The sequence below is a fragment of the Procambarus clarkii genome, chromosome 26 (genome assembly GCF_040958095.1).
Source record: "Procambarus clarkii isolate CNS0578487 chromosome 26, FALCON_Pclarkii_2.0, whole genome shotgun sequence".
Taxonomy (NCBI): Eukaryota; Metazoa; Arthropoda; class Malacostraca; order Decapoda; family Cambaridae; genus Procambarus; species Procambarus clarkii.
The window spans coordinates 26,950,918-26,970,009 of NC_091175.1; the positions used below are offsets into that span (position 1 = coordinate 26,950,918).

The 19,092-nt window shown below is 47.6% G+C and overlaps 2 protein-coding genes across 2 annotated transcripts in view; both read left to right on the top strand.

The window, feature by feature from the left end:
- LOC123756931 (micronuclear linker histone polyprotein-like) overlaps positions 1 to 12,256 on the top strand; it is a 40,671-nt gene extending 28,415 nt beyond the window's left edge. The window contains exon 2 of the mRNA XM_045740341.2: positions 10,404 to 12,256. Coding sequence (XP_045596297.2) covers positions 10,404 to 12,256 — 1,853 coding nt within the window. The remainder of the gene's footprint in view (positions 1 to 10,403) is intronic.
- On the top strand, positions 12,253 to 14,103 carry LOC123756930 (micronuclear linker histone polyprotein-like). The gene has a single exon (XM_045740340.2). It carries the CDS (start codon positions 12,253 to 12,255, stop codon positions 14,101 to 14,103), a length of 1,851 nt encoding a protein of 616 aa, XP_045596296.2.
- Positions 14,104 to 19,092: the final 4,989 nt, after the last annotated feature.

Sequence of the window (19,092 nt, forward strand, 5' to 3'; positions counted from 1 at the left end):
AGAGAATATACATGTATATTTATCGTTCCCAGTGTAACTATTTTATAAACTATCAATCGCAAACCCCCCCCACCCTATATGAACCTCCCCACCCTTCCCTCTCACTCAATTCCCCCTCCTCCCTCTTCTATTTTTGCTTCTTATCTCTTTTTGTGTTTCTCCTTCCTGCCTTAGTCTACTCTCTGACAAGCGTGACGATACGAAGCCCCAGCTGTGATGGGGGGAGGGGGGGGTCGTGGGGTCGTGGGGAAGAGAAGAGGTGCCAGCTAGGAAGGGGTCGTGAGATGAGGGACGACCAGCCTCCCTCGGGCGGCTGGTCGCCACTGGAGGAATGCTCCCAGAGACAACATGTGTTCCCTATTACTGCCGCTGCTCCTGTCTCCCACCCAGAGTCCCAACCCCCAGGCCCACCCCTAGGACTCACCCCTCCCAAACCCCCACCGTAATTACAGCAACATTACAAGGGCAGAACCCACTCCCGTTGTAATTTCCGTCATTTCAGTTGTCACGAAACCAGGAAAAAAGGGGAGGGGTAAACAATACTTTAATTCCCTTTTTGTAGAGTCCAAATTGAATGCACTTGGCAAGAGCTTTTTCCGGAGTACGATATTATATGTTGAATACAAAACAGCGTAGCTATTATCTAGATAAGAGACATACATAAAAGACACTAAGACAAATTGCAAAGTCTAAAAAGTCTTAAAAAAAAAAAAAAACCGAGACGTGGTTGAGCTTCAGCCCCAAAATTACTTTAATGCAACCACTTGCATGAATGCTTAAGAAGACTCAACTAAATGCAATATAAATCCTGGAGAAGTTGCAACACATTCCCAGTAATACAATGTAATTCAGACGGCCAAATTACTGCAACCCGAACCGCTTAAATAAACGCCGCACACGCTTCTAAAGTAATGAAATACAAACCCCCAAACTAAATGTAATTTACACCTAATGAGCACAAGGCTAACCTCTTGGTGAGTATTTGTTTACATCCAAATGATACCAATACAACTCACCAAAAATACACACACGCACACACACATACACACATACATACACACACTTGTGTCCTAGTCTTTGACCACATGATGGAATTCAAACTTATGACCATGGGACAAGAGATCTGGGAAAGGAGAGCTGACTACAGGAAAGGGGACTATATGAGGATAAGGGACTATCTGGGTGAAGTGCAGTGGGAGGAAGAAATTAGGGGAAAAACAGTCCAAGATATGATGGACCTAGTCATACAGAAATGCCAGGAGGCCGAAGAGAGATTTATACCAACGGTAAAGGGAAAAAATAAGAAGGAATATAATAACCCATGGTTTAATAGACAGTGTCAGGAAGCAAAAATGGCCAGCAGGCGGGAGTGGAGGAAGTACAGAAGACAAAGAACAGAGGACAACAGAAGCAGATACAACAGAGCTAGGAACGATTACATTAACATAAGACGAACATCGGAAAGGGACTATGAGAACGATATTGCAATCAAAGCGAAAAAACAACCTAAGTTACTATACAGTCATATAAGAAGAAAAATGTCGGTGAATGACCAAGTGACAAGACTAAGGAAGACAGAGGGGGCATATACTGAAAGTGACAAGGAAATCTGCGAGGCACTGAATGCCAGTTTCCATGGAGTGTTCACTACCGAGCCTGAGCAGCTCCCATTGTTGGAAGGGGTTACCCTAGATGAAAGACTATCAGATATAGAGGTGACAGCAGAGGAGGTAATGAAACAGTTGACAACTCTAGATGCAACTAAAGCAGTTGGACCAGACAAAGTATCACCGTGGATACTAAAAGAAGCAGCACAGGCCCTCAGCGTGCCTCTGGCAATGATCTTTAATGAGTCACTTATGTCAGGAGAATTGCCCAGTTGCTGGAAGAAGGCAAATGTCGTGCCGATCTTCAAGAAAGGAGATAGGGAGGAGGCACTTAACTACAGACCTGTATCACTGACAAGCATCCCCTGTAAAATACTGGAAAGAATAATTAGGCTACGACTGGTTGCACACCTGGAGAACATTAGGTTTGTGAACAAACATCAACATGGGTTCTGGACAGGGAAATCGTGCCTAACAAACCTTCTGGAATTCTATGATAAAACAACGAGGATAAGACAGGACAGAGATGGTTGGGCAGACTGCATATTTCTGGACTGCCAAAAAGCCTTTGATACAGTACCGCACATGAGACTGCTGTTCAAGCTCGAGAGGCAGGCAGGGGTGGGGGGAAAGGTCCTAGAATGGATAAGGAACTACCTAACAGGAAGGAGCCAAAGAGTTACGGTAAGGGGCGAGAAGTCGGACTGGCGAACAGTAACAAGTGGAGTACCACAAGGATCGGTGCTGGGACCAATTCTATTTCTTGTATATCTTAACGGCATGTTTACAGGCGTAGAGTCCTACATGTCGATGTTTGCGGATGATGCAAAGTTGATGAGAAGAGTTGTGACAGATGAGGATTGCAAGATCCTCCAAGAGGACCTGAACAGATTGCAGAGATGGTCAGAGAAATGGCTACTAGAATTCAACACGAGCAAATGTAAAGTTATGGAAATGGGACTAGGAGATAGGAGACCAAAGGGACAGTACACAATGAAGGGGAACAGCCTACCTGTAACGACGCGTGAAAGAGACCTGGGGGTGGACGTAACACCTAATCTATCTCCTGAGGCACATATTAATAGGATAACGACAGCAGCGTACTCTACACTGGCAAAAGTTAGAACATCATTCAGAAACCTAAGTAAGGAGGCATTTAGGGCGCTTTACACTGCCTACTTGAGGCCAGTCTTAGAGTATGCCGCCTCATCATGGAGTCCCCATCTGAAGAAGCATATAATGAAACTGGAAAAGGTTCAGAGGTTTGCAACGAGACTCGTCCCAGAGCTACGAGGGATGGGGTATGAAGAGCGCCTGAGGGAACTGTGCCTTACGACACTAGAAAGAAGAAGGGAGAGGGGGGACATGATAGGAACGTATAAGATACTCAGAGGAATTGACAGAGTGGACATAGACGAAATGTTCACACGGAATAGTAACAGAACGAGAGGACATGGATGGAAGCTTGAAACTCAGATGAGTCACAGAGATGTTAGGAAGTTTTCTTTTAGCGTGAGAGTAGTGGGGAAATGGAATGCACTTCAGGAACAGGTTGTGGAAGCAAATACTATTCATAATTTTAAAACCAGGTATGATAGGGAAATGGGACAGGAGTCATTGCTGTAAACAACCGATGCTCGAAAGGCGGGATCCAAGAGTCAATGCTCGATCCTGCAGACACAACTAGGTGAGTACAACTAGGTGAGTACACTCAGAAGTTCTCACTCACACTCAGCCGGTGGCTGAGCAGACAGCACACTGGACGCGTGAACCCGGGTTCGATTCCGGGCGCCGGCGAGAAACAATGGGCAGAGTTTCTTTCACCCTAATGCACCTGTTACCTAGCAGTAAATAGGTACCTGGGAGTTAGTCAGCTGTCACGGGCTGCTTCCTGTGTGTGTGTGTGTTTGTGTGTGTGTGGTGTGGAAAAAAAAAGTAGTTAGTAACAGTTGATTGACAGTTGAGAGGCGGGCCGAAAGAGCAGAGCTTAACCCCCGCAAGCACAACTAGGTGAATTCAACTAGGTGAATACACAGTGTGTGTGTAAAGTTCTCAACTGTCAACCTGACAGTTGAGAGGCGGGACCAAAGAGCCAGAGCTCAACCCCTGCAAGCACAATTAGGTAAGTACACACACTCACACACACATGGAGCCCGTACCTTGTCAAGCACAAGACGAAGCTAGAAAAAGTTTAGAGGTATGCCACTAGGCTAGTCCCAGAACTAAGAGGCATGAGTTACGAGGACAGGCTGCAGGAAATACACCTTACGACACTGGAAGACAGAAGAGTAAGGAAAGACATGATCACTACCTACAAAATTCTCAGAGGAATTGACAGAGTAGACAAGGATAAACTGACTAACACGGGTGGTACGCGAACAAGGGGACACAGGTGGAAACTGAGTACTCAAATGAGCCACAGACACGTTAGAAAAACCTTTTTCAGTGTCAGAGTAGTTAACAAGTGGAGACATTAGGTAGTGATGTGGTGGAGGCTGACTCCATACACTGTTTTAAATGTAGAAATGACAGAGCCCAGTAGGCTCAGGAACCTGTACACCAGTTGATTGATTGTTGAGAGGCGGGACCAAAGAACTAGAGCTCAACCTCCGCTAGCACAACTAGGTGATTACACACACACACACACCCACACCCACACACACACACACACACCCACACACACACACACACACACACACAAAGAACTAGGAATCAAAAGGCTGGCATACCGAAAGGGGAATTATGAACAGATGAGAAGTTTCCTAAGTGAAATACCTTGGGACACAGACCTCAGAGACAAGTCTGTACAGGGTATGATGGACTATGTTACCCAAAAGTGTCAGGAGGCAGTAAACAGGTTCATCCCGGCCCAAAGGGATAAATCCGAGAAGCAACAGAAGAATCCATGGTATAATAGGGCATGTATGGAAGCGAAGAAACTGAACAAAAAGGCGTGGAGGAACTTCCGGAATAACAGAACACCAGAAAGCAGGGAGAGATACCAGAGAACCAGGAATGAGTACGTCAGGGTGAGAAGAGAAGCAGAGAAAAATTTTGAAAATGATATAGCAAACAAAGCCAAGACCGAACCAAAGCTACTCCACAGTCACATCAGAAGGAAAACAACAGTGAAAGAACAGGTATTAAAACTTAGAACAGGCGAGGACAGGTATACAGAGAATGACAGAGAGGTGTGTGAGGAACTCAACAAGAGGTTCCAGGAGGTCTTCACAATAGAACAGGGTGAGGTCACTGTGCTAGGAGAAAGGGAGGTAAACCAGGCGGCCTTGGAGGAGTTCGAAATTACGAGAGAGGAGGTCAAGAGACACCTGCTGGATCTGGATGTTAGAAAGGCGGTTGGTCCAGATGGGATCTCACCATGGGTACTGAAAGAGTGTGCAGAGGCACTTTGCTTGCCACTCTCCATAGTGTATAGTAAGTCACTAGAGACGGGAGACCTACCAGAAATATGGAAGACGGCGAATGTGGTCCCAATATACAAAAAGGGCGACAGACAAGAGGCACTGAACTACAGGCCAGTGTCCTTGACTTGTATACCATGCAAGGTGATGGAGAAGATCGTGAGAAAAAACATGGTAACACATCTGGAGAGAAGGGACTTCGTGACAAATCGCCAACATGGATTCAGGGAGGGTAAATCTTGCCTTACAGGCTTGATAGAATTCTACGATCAGGTGACACAGATTAAGCAAGAAAGAGAGGGCTGGGCGGACTGCATTTTCTTGGATTGTCGGAAAGCCTTTGACACAGTACCGCATAAGAGGCTGGTACATAAGCTGGAGAGACAGGCAGGTGTAGCTGGTAAGGTGCTCCAGTGGATAAGGGAGTATCTAAGCAATAGGAAGCAGAGAGTTACGGTGAGGGGTGAGACCTCCGATTGGCGTGAAGTCACCAGTGGAGTCCCACAGGGCTCTGTACTCGGTCCTATCTTGTTTCTGATATATGTAAATGATCTCCCGGAGTGTATCGATTCATTTCTCTCAATGTTTGCGGACGATGCTAAAATTATGAGAAGGATTAAAACAGAAGAGGACTGTTTGAGGCTTCAAGAAGACCTAGACAAGCTGAAGGAATGGTCGAACAAATGGTTGTTAGAGTTTAACCCAACCAAATGTAATGTAATGAAGATAGGTGTAGGGAGCAGGAGGCCAGATACAAGGTATCATCTGGGAGAGGAAATTCTTCAGGAGTCAGAGAAGGAAAAAGACTTGGGGGTTGATATCACGCCAGACCTGTCTCCTGCAGCACATATCAAGCGGATAACATCAGCGGCATATGCCAGGCTGGCCAACATACGAACGGCATTCAGAAACTTGTGTAAAGAATCATTCAGAACTTTGTATACCACATATGTCAGGCCAATCCTGGAGTATGCAGCCCCAGCATGGAGTCCATATCTAGTCAAGGATAAGACTAAACTGGAAAAGGTTCAAAGGTTTGCCATCAGACTAGTACCCGAGCTGAGAGGTATGAGCTACGAGGAGAGACTACGGGAATTAAACCTCACTTCGCTGGAAGACAGAAGAGTTAGGGGGGACATGATCACCACATTCAAGATTCTGAAGGGGATTGATAGGGTAGATAAAGACAGTCTATTTAACACAAGGGGAACACGCACAAGGGGACACAGGTGGAAACTGAGTGCCCAAATGAGCCACAGAGATATTAGAAAGAACTTTTTTAGTGTCAGAGTGGTTGACAAATGGAATGCATTAGGGGGTGATGTGGTGGAGGCTCACTCCATACACAGTTTCAAGTGTAGATATGACAGAGCCCGATAGGCTCAGGAATCTGTACACCTGTTGATTGACGGTTGAGAGGCGGGACCAAAGAGCCAGAGCTCAACCCCCGCAAACACAACTAGGTGAGTACAACTAGGTGAGTACACACACACACACACACACACACAGGAGTCTCGTAGGGGCCTCGTAGCCTGGTGGATAGCGCGCAGGATTCGTAATTCTGTGGCGCAGGTTCGATTCCCGCACGAGGCAGAAACAAATGGGCAAAGTTTCTTTCACCCTGAATGTCCCTGTTACCTAGCAGTAAATAGGTACCTGGGAGTTAGTCAGCTGTCACGGGCTGCTTCCTGGGGTGTGTGTGTGTGTGGTGTGGAAAAAAAAAAAAAAAAAAAAAAAAAAAAAAAAAAAAAAAAAAAATAGTTAGTAAACAGTTGATTGACAGTTGAGAGGCGGGCTGAAAGAGCAAAGCTCAACCCCCGTAAAAACACAACTAGTAAACACACACACAAAGAAAGAGAAAGATGGGCAGGCTGCCTTTTCTTGGCCTCTCAAAAAGCCTTTGACACAGTACCCCATAAAATGTTGTTACAAAAGCGGGAGCAACAGGCAGGAGTAAAGGGTAAGGTGCTCCAGTGGAGAAAGGAGTGATCTATGCAACAGGAAACAGCGAGTAACTGTGAAGGGGAAGACATCAGAGTGACTCAAAAATTTGGGACGAGGCTAGTCCCGCAGTTGCATGGGATGGGATATGAAGATCGACAGAAGAAACTGAACCTAACAACGTTCGAAAAAAAGGAGGGAGCGTGGAGATATGATAGCAGCATACAAAATACTTAGGGGGATTGATAGAGTGGAAATAGACGAAATGTTCACACGGAGTACCAACAGAACAAGGGGACATGGGTGGAAGCTGGAAACTCAGATAAGTCATATAGATGTTAGAAAGTTAAATTTTAGCGTGAGAGTTGAGAAGAGGAATGAACTAAAGGAGCAGGTTGAGGAAGCAAACACTATTCATAGCTTTAAAACTAGGAGCCGGTCGGCCGAGTGGACAGCACGCTGTACTTGTGATCCTGTGGTCCCGGGTTGGATCCCGGGCGCCGGCGAGAAACAATGGGCAGAGTTTCTTTCACCCTATGCCCCTGTTACCTAGCAGTAAAATAGGTACCTGGGTGTTAGTCAGCTGTCACGGGCTGCTTCCTGGGGGTGGAGGCCTGGTCGAGGACCGGGCCGCGGGGACACTAAAACACACACACACATAAACACACACACACACACCCACACACACACACACACACACACACACACACACACACACACACACACACACACTTTTAAACTGGAAAAGGTTCAAAGGTTTGCCACCAGACTAGTACCCGAGCTGAGAGGTATGAGCTACGAGGAGAGACTACGGGAATTAAACCTCACTTCGCTGGAAGACAGAAGAGTTAGGGGGGACATGATCACCACATTCAAGATTCTGAAGGGGATTGATAGGGTAGATAAAGACAGTCTATTTAGCACAAGGGGAACACGCACAAGGGGACACAGGTGGAAACTGAGTGCCCAAATGAGCCACAGAGATATTAGAAAGAACTTTTTTAGTGTCAGAGTGGTTGACAAATGGAATGCATTAGGGGGTGATGTGGTGGAGGCTGACTCCATACACAGTTTCAAGTGTAGATATGACAGAGCCCGATAGGCTCAGGAATCTGTACACCTGTTGATTGACGGTTGAGAGGCGGGACCAAAGAGCCAGAGCTCAACCCCCGCAAACACAACTAGGTGAGTACACACTAAACAAATGCAAGTAAAATACATGCAATAAATTCCTTTCGCAATAATCCAAACACTGAATTTTCGTACAAGCAAACTGTTGATCCTCGAGGAGCAGGTGTTTTGTTAACACTTGCTCCTCAGGACCATACCTCGGCCTGCATGGGTTTTCCCGTCCACATAAATATTACACGAACACCTGTCAGGCTGTTGCATGTGTTCTCCCAATCTCAACCCATAAATGATTGAAAGCCTTTAAAACACATGTCTGAAAAGCTCCATATGTTGTTATTTACATATAGACATAATCTTTATTTACATGACCACATAATTGTTATTTACATAGACAGGTATTTATTAGATACATTGACATTATAGATGACATATAACTATTGTTAACATGGACATATAACTGTTTTTTTAACTATTGCTAAAATGGACATATAACTACTTTTTACAAAGACACAAAACTGTTGTTTTCATGGACATATAACTGTTTTTTTTTTTTACACAGACAAATACACATAACTGCTATCCAAATCCCAACACAAAAGCTGTTTCCACAAACACATAAAAGACCATAAATCCCCTAGCTAAACCCATTAACAAGAGTACATAAGCACTGCTCAACCCTCCTCATTAATGCCACAAAAGCCACTATGTTAAAACCTTATAATCCAACAAACACAGAGTTAAATTATCCTCAAATTTATGGCGCAATATTGTAGTTGAGTGCAACAAAATCTTTTGGACTAATAAAACAGAATTACCTCCCTTGAACAGAACATCATCGCGTAGATTAATGCAATATTGTAGTTAGTTTCAATACAATAATCATAATTAATGCAATTATCAACGTCACACGCTGTGTTTGTGACTGAGAGAATGTATTATTACCCAACTGATCATTTCATCTACATTAACTAGATTGTAGGTCGAAATTAAAATGATTGTATTGAATATATGCAAATTTTAATTTCTAAAATAATATTTGTGTGATTTTTTTCGAATATATGCAAATAATTACACTTATGCAACTTACAGTGATAAGTTGATACGATTCAATAAGTGGACACGATTCAATTCACTTATCAATTCACATCAATTAAATCGTATCAACTTCGAGAACTGGTTCAATGATACGACCGTCGACTAAGTTTAATCACCATAACTGAGCCATCATCATATCACCATCAGCATATAATGTAACCACCCACGTAAACACACGCACTAAAGACATGCACGACTACACCATTAATCACCATCACACGACACAATCACTCACTGCTTTTCAGTAAACTACAATCACCCCACATAAACACAACTCAAGAAGTCACATTACAATATGTTTTCCTTTCAATTTGTCACCTGCAGAAGCCAATGATGAACTTCCTCACTACAGACCTACAGAGGCAAGACCAACAAAACATTTCTGGCTAGTTAATGTTTTTTTTCTGGCTAGTTAATGGTCTTTTTTCTGGCTAGTTAATGGTCTTTTTTTCTGGCTAGTTAATGGTCTTTTTTCGGGCTAGTTAATGGTCTTTTTTTCTGGCTAGTTAATGGTCTTTTTTCTGGCTAGTTAATGGTCTTTTTTTCTGGCTAGTTAATGGTCTTTTTTTCTGGCTAGTTAATGGTCTTTTTTCTGGCTAGTTAATGGTCTTTTTTCTGGCTAGTTAATGGTCTTTTTTCTGGCTAGTTAATGGTCTTTTTTTCTGGCTAGTTAATGGTCTTTTTTTCTGGCTAGTTAATGGTCTTTTTTCTGGCTAGTTAATGGTCTTTTTTCTGGCTAGTTAATGGTCTTTTTTTCTGGCTAGTTAATGTTTTTTTGTGGCTAGTTAATGGTCTTTTTTCTGGCTAGTTAATGGTCTTTTTTCTGGCTAGTTAATGGTCTTTTTTCTGGCTAGTTAATGGTCTTTTTTTCTGGCTAGTTAATGGTCTTTTTTCTGGCTAGTTAATGGTCTTTTTTCTGGCTAGTTAATGGTCTTTTTTCTGGCTAGTTAATGGTCTTTTTTTCTGGCTAGTTAATGTTTTTTTGTGGCTAGTTAATGGTCTTTTTTCTGGCTAGTTAATGGTCTTTTTTCTGGCTAGTTAATGGTCTTTTTTCTGGCTAGTTAATGGGTTTTTTTTCTGGCTTGTTAATGTTTTTTTCTGGCTTGTTAATGCGGTCTTTGAAAACTTACTTAATTAACTGTTGAAATTTTCATGCTATTTAAAATATATCTACCACGCATAACTATCATAAAATATTATATAACAGTAACTACAGCACGGCGTCAAGCACCCGAGGACGTCAAGCACACGAGGACGTCAAGCACCCGAGGACGTCAAGCACCCGAGGACGACAAGCACCCGAGGACGTCTAACACCCGAGGACGTCAAGCACACGAAGACGTCAAGCACCCGAGGACGTCAAGCACACGAAGACGTCAAACACCCGAGGACGTCAAGCACACGAAGACGTCAAGCACCCGAGGACGTCAAGCACCCGAGGACGTCAAACACACGAGGACGTCAAGCACCCGAGGGCGTCAAGCACCCGAGGACGTCAAGCACCCGAGGACGTCAAGCACACGAAGACGTCAAGCACCCGAGGACGTCAAGCACACGAAGACGTCAAGCACCAGAGGACGTCAAGCACACGAGGACGTCAAGCACCCGAGGACGTCAAGCACCCGAGGACGTCAAACACACGAGGACGTCAAGCACCCGAGGGCGTCAAGCACCCGAGGACGTCAAGCACCCGAGGACGTCAAGCACCCGAGGACGTCAAGCACCCGAGAACGTCAAGCACCCGAGGACGTCAAATACACGAGGACGTCAAGCACACGAAGACGTCAAGCACCCGAGGACGTCAAACACACGAGGACGTCAAGCACACGAAGACGTCAAGCACACGAGGACGTCAAGCACACGAAGACGTCAAGCACCCGAGGACGTCAAGCACCCGAGGACGTCAAGTACCCGAGGACGTCAAACACCCGAGGACGTCAAACACCCGAGGACGTCAAGCACACGAAGACGTCAAGCACCCGAGGACGTCAAGCACCCGAGGACGTCAAACACACGAGGACGTCAAGCACCCGAGGGCGTCAAGCACCCGAGGACGTCAAGTACCCGAGGACGTCAAACACCCGAGGACGTCAAGCACACGAAGACGTCAAGCACCCGAGGACGTCAAGCACCCGAGGACGTCAAGCACACGAGGACGTCAAGCACCCGAGGACGTCAAGCACACGAGGACGTCAAGCACCCGAGGACGTCAAGCACACGAGGACGTACCGCACCCGAGGACGTCAAACACCCGAGGACGTCAAACACCCGAGGACGTCAAGCACACGAGGACGTCAAGCACCCGAGGACGTCAAGCACACGAGGACGTCAAGCACACGAGGACGTCAAGCACCCGAGAACGTCAAGCACCCGGGGACGTCAAGCACCCGAGGACGCCAAGCACACGAGGACGTACCGCACCCGAGGACGTCAAGCACCCGGGAACGTCAAGCACCCGAGGACGTCAAGCACACGAGGACGTCAAGCACACGGGGACGTCAAGAACCCGAGGACGTCAAGCACCCGGGGACGTCAAGCACCCGAGGACGTCAAGCACACGAGGACGTCAAGCACACGAGGACGACAAGCACACAAGGACGACAAGCACACGAGGACGTCAAGCACACGGGGACGTCAAGCACCCGAGGACGTCAAGCACACGAGGACGTCAAGCACACGAGGACGTCAAGCACCCGAGGACGTCAAGCACCCGGGGACGTCAAGCACCCGAGGACGTCAAGCACACGAGGACGACAAGCACACGAGGACGACAAGCACACGAGGACGACAAGCACACGAGGACGACAAGCACACGTGGACGACAAGCACACGAGGACGACAAGCACACGAGGACGACAAGCACACGTGGACGACAAGCACACGAGGACGACAAGCACACGAGGACGACAAGCACACGAGGACGACAAGCACACGAGGACGTCAAGCACACGAGGACGTCAAGCACCCGAGGACGTCAAGCACCCGGGGACATCAAGCACCCGGGGACGTCAAGCACCCGAGGACGTCAAGCACACGAGGACGTCAATCACACGAGGATGACAAGCACACGAGGACGACAAGCACACGAGGACGACAAGCACACGAGGACGACAAGCACACGAGGACGACTAGCACACGTGGACGACAAGCACACGAGGACGACAAGCACACGAGGACGACAAGCACACGAGGACGACAAGCACATGAGGACGACAAGCACACGAGGACGACAAGCACACGAGGACGACAAGCACACGAGGACGACAAGCACACGAGGACGACAAGCACACGAGGACGACAAGCACACGTGGACGACAAGCACACGAGGACGACAAGCACACGAGGACGACAAGCACACGAGGACGACAAGCACACGAGGACGACAAGCACTCGAGGACGACAAGCACACGAGGACGACAAGCACACGAGTACGTCAAGCACACGAGGACGACAAGCACACGAGGACGACAAGCACACGAGGACGTCAAGCACACGAGGACGACAAGCACACGTGGACGACAAGCACACGAGGACGACAAGCACACGAGGACGTCAAGCACACGAGGACGTCAAGCACCCGAGGACGTCAAGCACCCGAGGACGTCAAGCACCCGGGGACGTCAAGCACCCGAGGACGTCAAGCACACGAGGACGTCAAGCACACGAGGACGACAAGCACACGAGGACGACAAGCACACGAGGACGACAAGCACACGTGGACGACAAGCACACGAGGACGACAAGCACACGAGGACGACAAGCACACGAGGACGACAAGCACACGAGGACGACAAGCACACGTGGACGACAAGCACACGAGGACGACAAGCACACGTGGACGACAAGCACACGAGGACGACAAGCACACGAGGACGACAAGCACACGAGGACGACAAGCACACGAGGACGACAAGCACACGAGGACGACAAGCACACGAGGACGACAAGCACACGTGGACGACAAGCACACGAGGACGACAAGCACACGAGGACGACAAGCACACGAGGACGACAAGCACACGAGGACAAGCACTCGAGGACGACAAGCACACGAGGACGACAAGCACACGAGGACGTCAAGCACACGAGGACGACAAGCACACGAGGACGACAAGCACACGAGGACGACAAGCACACGAGGACGTCAAGCACACGAGGACGACAAGCACACGTGGACGACAAGCACACGAGAACGACAAGCACACGAGGACGACAAGCACACGTGGACGACAAGCACACGAGGACGACAAGCACACGAGGACGACAAGCACACGTGGACGACAAGCACACGAGGACGACAAGCACACGAGGACGACAAGCACACGAGGACGTCAAGCACCCGAGGACGTCAAGCACCCGAGGACGTCAAGCACCCGGGGACGTCAAGCACCCGAAGACGTCAAGCACACGAGGACGTCAAGCACACGAGGACGACAAGCACGCGTGGACGACAAGCACACGTGGACGACAAGCACACGTGGACGACAAGCACACGTGGACGACAAGCACGCGAGGACGACAAGCACACGATGACGACAAGCACACGAGGACGACAAGCACACGAGCACGACAAGCACACGAGGACGACAAGCACACGTGGACGACAAGCACACGAGGACGACAAGCACACGTGGACGACAAGCACACGAGGACGACAAGCACACGAGGACGACAAGCACACGAGGACGACAAGCACACGAGGACGACAAGCACACGAGGACGACAAGCACACGAGGACGACAAGCACACGAGGACGTACGCAGGAGTGTACAATAAAGTGTTCGACAGGAGGATCAGAATATTTTTTATGCCCCCTCCCCAGAAATATAATTGGACTTTCTACAAAGCCATGTTCTACGGGTGATGGGGAACTCTGGGGAACTCTAGGGAACTCTGGGGAACTCTAGGGAACTCTGGGGGAACTCTAGGGAACTCTGGGGAACTCTAGGGAACTCTGGGGAACTCTGGGGAACTCTAGGGAACTCTGGGGAACTCTGGGGAACTCTGGGGAACTCTGGGGAACTCTAGGGAACTCTGGGGAACTCTAGGGAACTCTGGGGAACTCTAGGGAACTCTGGGGAACTCTAGGGAACTCTGGGGAACTCTGGGGAACTCTAGGGAACTCTGAGGAACACTAGGGAACTCTGAGGAACTCTAGGGAACTCTGGGGAACTCTGGGGAACTCTAGGGAACTCTGGGGAACTCTGGGGAACTCTGGGGAACTCTGGGGAACTCTGGGGAACTCTAGGGAACTCTGGGGAACTCTGGGGAACTCTGGGGAACTCTGGGGAACTCTAGGGAACTCTGAGGAACACTACGGAACTCTGAGGAACTCTAGGGAACTCTGGGGAACTCTGGGGAACTCTAGGGAACTCTGGGGAACTCTGGGGAACTCTGGGGAACTCTGGGGAACTTGCCTAGTTGTGCTTGCGGGAGTAAAGTTTCGGCACTTTGGTCACAATGTTGAGGATAAATTATCCAGGGACCATTCCATATAAGTCGATAATCGGTCTCACTTATGTGCTTGTATAGTGTTAAACATTGTTGAACATTTACAGGTTAGGTTCAGTAATACGGGGTTTAAGCTGCCAAACCACCGGTCTCACTTATGTGCTCGTATAGTGTTAAACATTGTTGAACATTTACAGGTTAGGTTCAGTAATACGGGGTTTAAGCTGCCAAACCACCGGTCTCACTTATGTGCTTGTATAGTGTTAAACATTGATGAACATTTACAGGTTAGGTTCAGTAATACGGGGTTTAAGCTGCCAAACCACCGGTCTCACTTATGTGCTTGTATAGTGTTAAACATTGTTGAACATTTACAGGTTAGGTTCAGTAATACGGGGTTTAAGCTGCCAAACCACCGGTCTCACTTATGTGCTTGTATAGTGTTAAACATTGTTGAACATTTACAGGTTATGTTCAGTAATACGGGGTTTAAGCTGCCAAACCACACACTAGAAAGTGAAGAGACGACGACGTTTCGGTCCGTTATGAACCATTCTCAAGTCGATTGTGAGAATGGTATCACAATCAACTTGAGGACTTCAAGCACACTTGAGGACTTCAAGCACACTTGAGGACTTCAAGCACACTTGAGGACTTCAAGCACACTTGAGGACTTCAAGCACACTTGAGGACTTCAAGCACACTTGAGGACTTCAAGCACAACGACGTTTCGGTCCAGATGGACCGAAACGTCGTCGTCCCTTCACTTTCTAGTTTGTAGTTTGGTCGACATATTTCAGCCACGTTATTGTGACTCCTCGTCTGCACGGAGTTTAAGGTCTCAGCCGTGCTCTGAGTGGTATAATAAAGGTAGTAAAGCTTATTGCTATCTTTACCAGGAAGCTTGGGAGACACCGTCACCCTCAGCCTTATCTTTCTTTCTTTCTGATGAACTTTGACGAATTCATTACCAACTTTATTCGCACTACTGAAAATTAATTTTGTGTTCTCAATTTTATATTCTTAGCAGTATACTGTTTGAACTGGAAGGAAGACTAGGCTGTTCTTGGAATAAAACTCCTGCTGCCTAGTAGTGATAGTCTGCTAGAAATTTACTTTGCATGTTCTTAAAGCTTCACTAAGACATCAGTTAACATAACCCACTTTGTTGAGTTGATTGTGTATCATATTAATTTCGGGGTCTAACCACTGAGGGCTACACATACACAATGCATTTATGAAAAATAGAGAGGTAGCTATACTTGTATAGCTGTGCTGCAGACAATGCAACTGAGTGAGGTTCTTTATTACTTCTAAGAATGGCAATTTATCACGTGACTTCCATTCAACTTTGATAGCTAGGAACTAGAACATTCAACCTCTCAAAGAATTAACGGAAAGGCCTCAACTATGTTTCCACGAAGTAAATATTTCATCTACGTATCTGTCCCAGTTCATGTCACAGGTTTTGATCTGGGATGTTATCTTGAGGTTATCTTGAGATGATTTCGGGGCTTTAGTGTCCCCGCGGCCCGGTCCTCGACCAGGCCTCCACCCCCAGGAAGCAGCCCGTGACAGCTGACTAACTCCCAGGTACCTATTTACTGCTAGGTAACAGGGGCATAGGGTAAAAGAAACTCTGCCCATTGTTTCTCGCCGGCGCCCGGGATCGAACCCGGGACCACAGGATCACAAGTCCAGTGTGCTGTCCGTTCGGCCGACCGGCTCTGGGAGTGGACATGTGTCTCTAAGTTCTCTATATAAAGGTTTGATAACAATCGTAATAGTGTTATCTCTCCCTTTCTCCCCCCCCCTCTCTCTCTCTCTCTCTTCTTTGTTACAGGTGACATGCATCATGTGGAGAGACGTTAGGGTTAGTCACGTGCTGGGTGGAGGCAGGTCAGGGTTAGTCACGTGCTGGGTGGAGGCAGGTTAGGGTTAGTCACGTGCTGGGTGGAGGCAGGTTAGGGTTAGCCACGTGCTGGGTGGAGGCAGGTCAGGGTTAGTCACGTGCTGGGTGGAGGCAGGTCAGGGTTAGCCACGTGCTGGGTGGAGGCAGGTTAGGGTTAGTCACGTGCTGGGTGGAGGCAGGTTAGGGTTAGCCACGTGCTGGGTGGAGGCAGGTTAGGGTTAGTCACGTGCTGGGTGGAGGCAGGTCAGGGTTAGTCACGTGCTGGGTGGAGGCAGGTCAGGGTTAGCCACATGTTGGGTGGAGGCAGGTTAGGGTTAGTCACATGCTGGGTGGAGGCAGGTTAGGGTTAGCCACATGCTGGGTGGAGGCAGGTTAGGGTTAGCCACATGCTGGGTGGAGGCAGGTCAGGGTTAGTCACGTGCTGGGTGGAGGCAGGTCAGGGTTAGCCACATGTTGGGTGGAGGCAGGTTAGGGTTAGCCACGTGCTGGGTGGAGGCAGGTTAGGGTTAGTCACGTGCAGGGAGGAGGCAGGTCAGGGTTAGTCACGTGCTGGGTGGAGGCAGGTCAGGGTTAGCCACGTGCTGGGTGGAGGCAGGTTAGGGTTAGTCACATGCTGGGTGGAGGCAGGTTAGGGTTAGTCACGTGCTGGGTGGAGGCAGGTTAGGGTTAGTCACGTGCTGGGTGGAGGCAGGTTAGGGTTAGTCAAGTGCTGGGTGGAGGCAGGTTAGGGTTAGCCACATGCTGGGTGGAGGCAGGTTAGGGTTAGTCACGTGCTGGGTGGAGGCAGGTTAGGGTTAGCCACATGCTGGGTGGAGGCAGGTTAGGGTTAGTCACGTGCTGGGTGGAGGCAGGTTAGGGTTAGCCACATGCTGGGTGGAGGCAGGTCAGGGTTAGTCACGTGCTGGGTGGAGGCAGGTTAGGGTTAGTCACGTGCTGGGTGGAGGCAGGTTAGGGTTAGTCACGTGCTGGGTGGAGGCAGGTTAGGGTTAGTCACGTGCTGGGTGGAGCCAGGTTAGGGTTAGTCACGTGCTGGGTGGAGGCAAGTCAGGGTTAGTCACGTGCTGGGTGGAGGCAGGTTAGGGTTAGTCACGTGCTGGGTGGAGGCAGGTCAGGGTTAGCCACATGCTGGGTGGAGGCAGGTTAGGGTTAGTCACGTGCTGGGTGGAGGCAGGTCAGGGTTAGTCACGTGCTGGGTGGAGGCAGGTTAGGGTTAGTCACGTGCTGGGTGGAGGCAGGTTAGGGTTAGTCATGCACTACAGTTGGAGGTGGATATAAGGTCTACACTGGCTGGTTATCCCCCCACGCCAACTTTGCTACCAAGACAGCGAACATATTTTAGTAAATTACAGGAAAAGTATATTTTTTTTCTAATATAGGAGTGTATAATATTTTAGATTATACTAAGAAAAAAACATAAAACAAAAATAATAATCCACTAGTACTAATTTTCTCAGTGCTTATGAGAAAATTCACCAAAAACGAAGTTTTTTGATAATATTTTTCTGGGATCGAGAATACCGCCAAGGTCTTGAAACTTGTTGAAATACATTTGTCTAATTATGAATATACAGTTAGAAACAGCCCTCGTAGTGATAACGGAGTAATTAAAAAAAAACTAGTAGGGATTAATTAATTCTATATAGGTCAAACATAAAAGGGTTTAAAATTTCGAGTTTTGCAGCATATTCTGTAAAAAAAAAATCCCAATGAAATGCTCAATTAATTCATTTGTCAGATAATTTAAGCTAAAATGATTGGGAGAAGTTTTCTTTAGTAACAAACTGAAAAAGCATTTTCATAAAACATTATTGAATCTGCTTTAATAATACTTACAAAGCCATACCATATGAACATTAGTAAAGGTCTATACAATTTGGATCCATTTTTAATTGATCAATTAAAAATGATTTAATATCATTAATACACAGTTACCATGTTAGGAATGTCGCTTACTGGAACTCACATGTATTGGTCATTAAGCCTTTGGCATACCTGGAGAGATGGTACTTTGTAATTTGCCTGTATCCTAGCCCCCTGTAATGTCTGTATCCTAGCCCCAGTAATGTCTGTATCCTAGCCCCCTGTAATGTCTGTATCCTAGCCCCCTGTAATGTCTGTATCCTAGCCCCTGTAATGTCTGTATCCTAGCCCCAGTAATGTCTGTATCCTAGCCCCCTGTAATGTCTGTATCCTAGCCCCCTGTAATGTCTGTATCCTAGCCCCTGTAATGTCTGTATCCTAGCCCCCTGTAATGTCTGTATCCTAGCCCCTGTAATGTCTGTATCCTAGCCCCTGTAATGTCTGTATCCTAGCCCCTGTAATGTCTGTATCCTAGCCCCTGTAATGTCTGTATCCTAGCCCCTGTAATGTCTGTATCCTAGCCCCTGTAATGGCTGTATCCTAGCCCTGTAATGTCTGTATCCTAGCCCCTGTAATGTTTGTATCCTAACCCCTTTTCAAGGAAATATATATATATATATATATAGAGAGAGAGAGAGAGAGAGAGAGAGAGAGAGAGAGAGAGAGAGAGAGA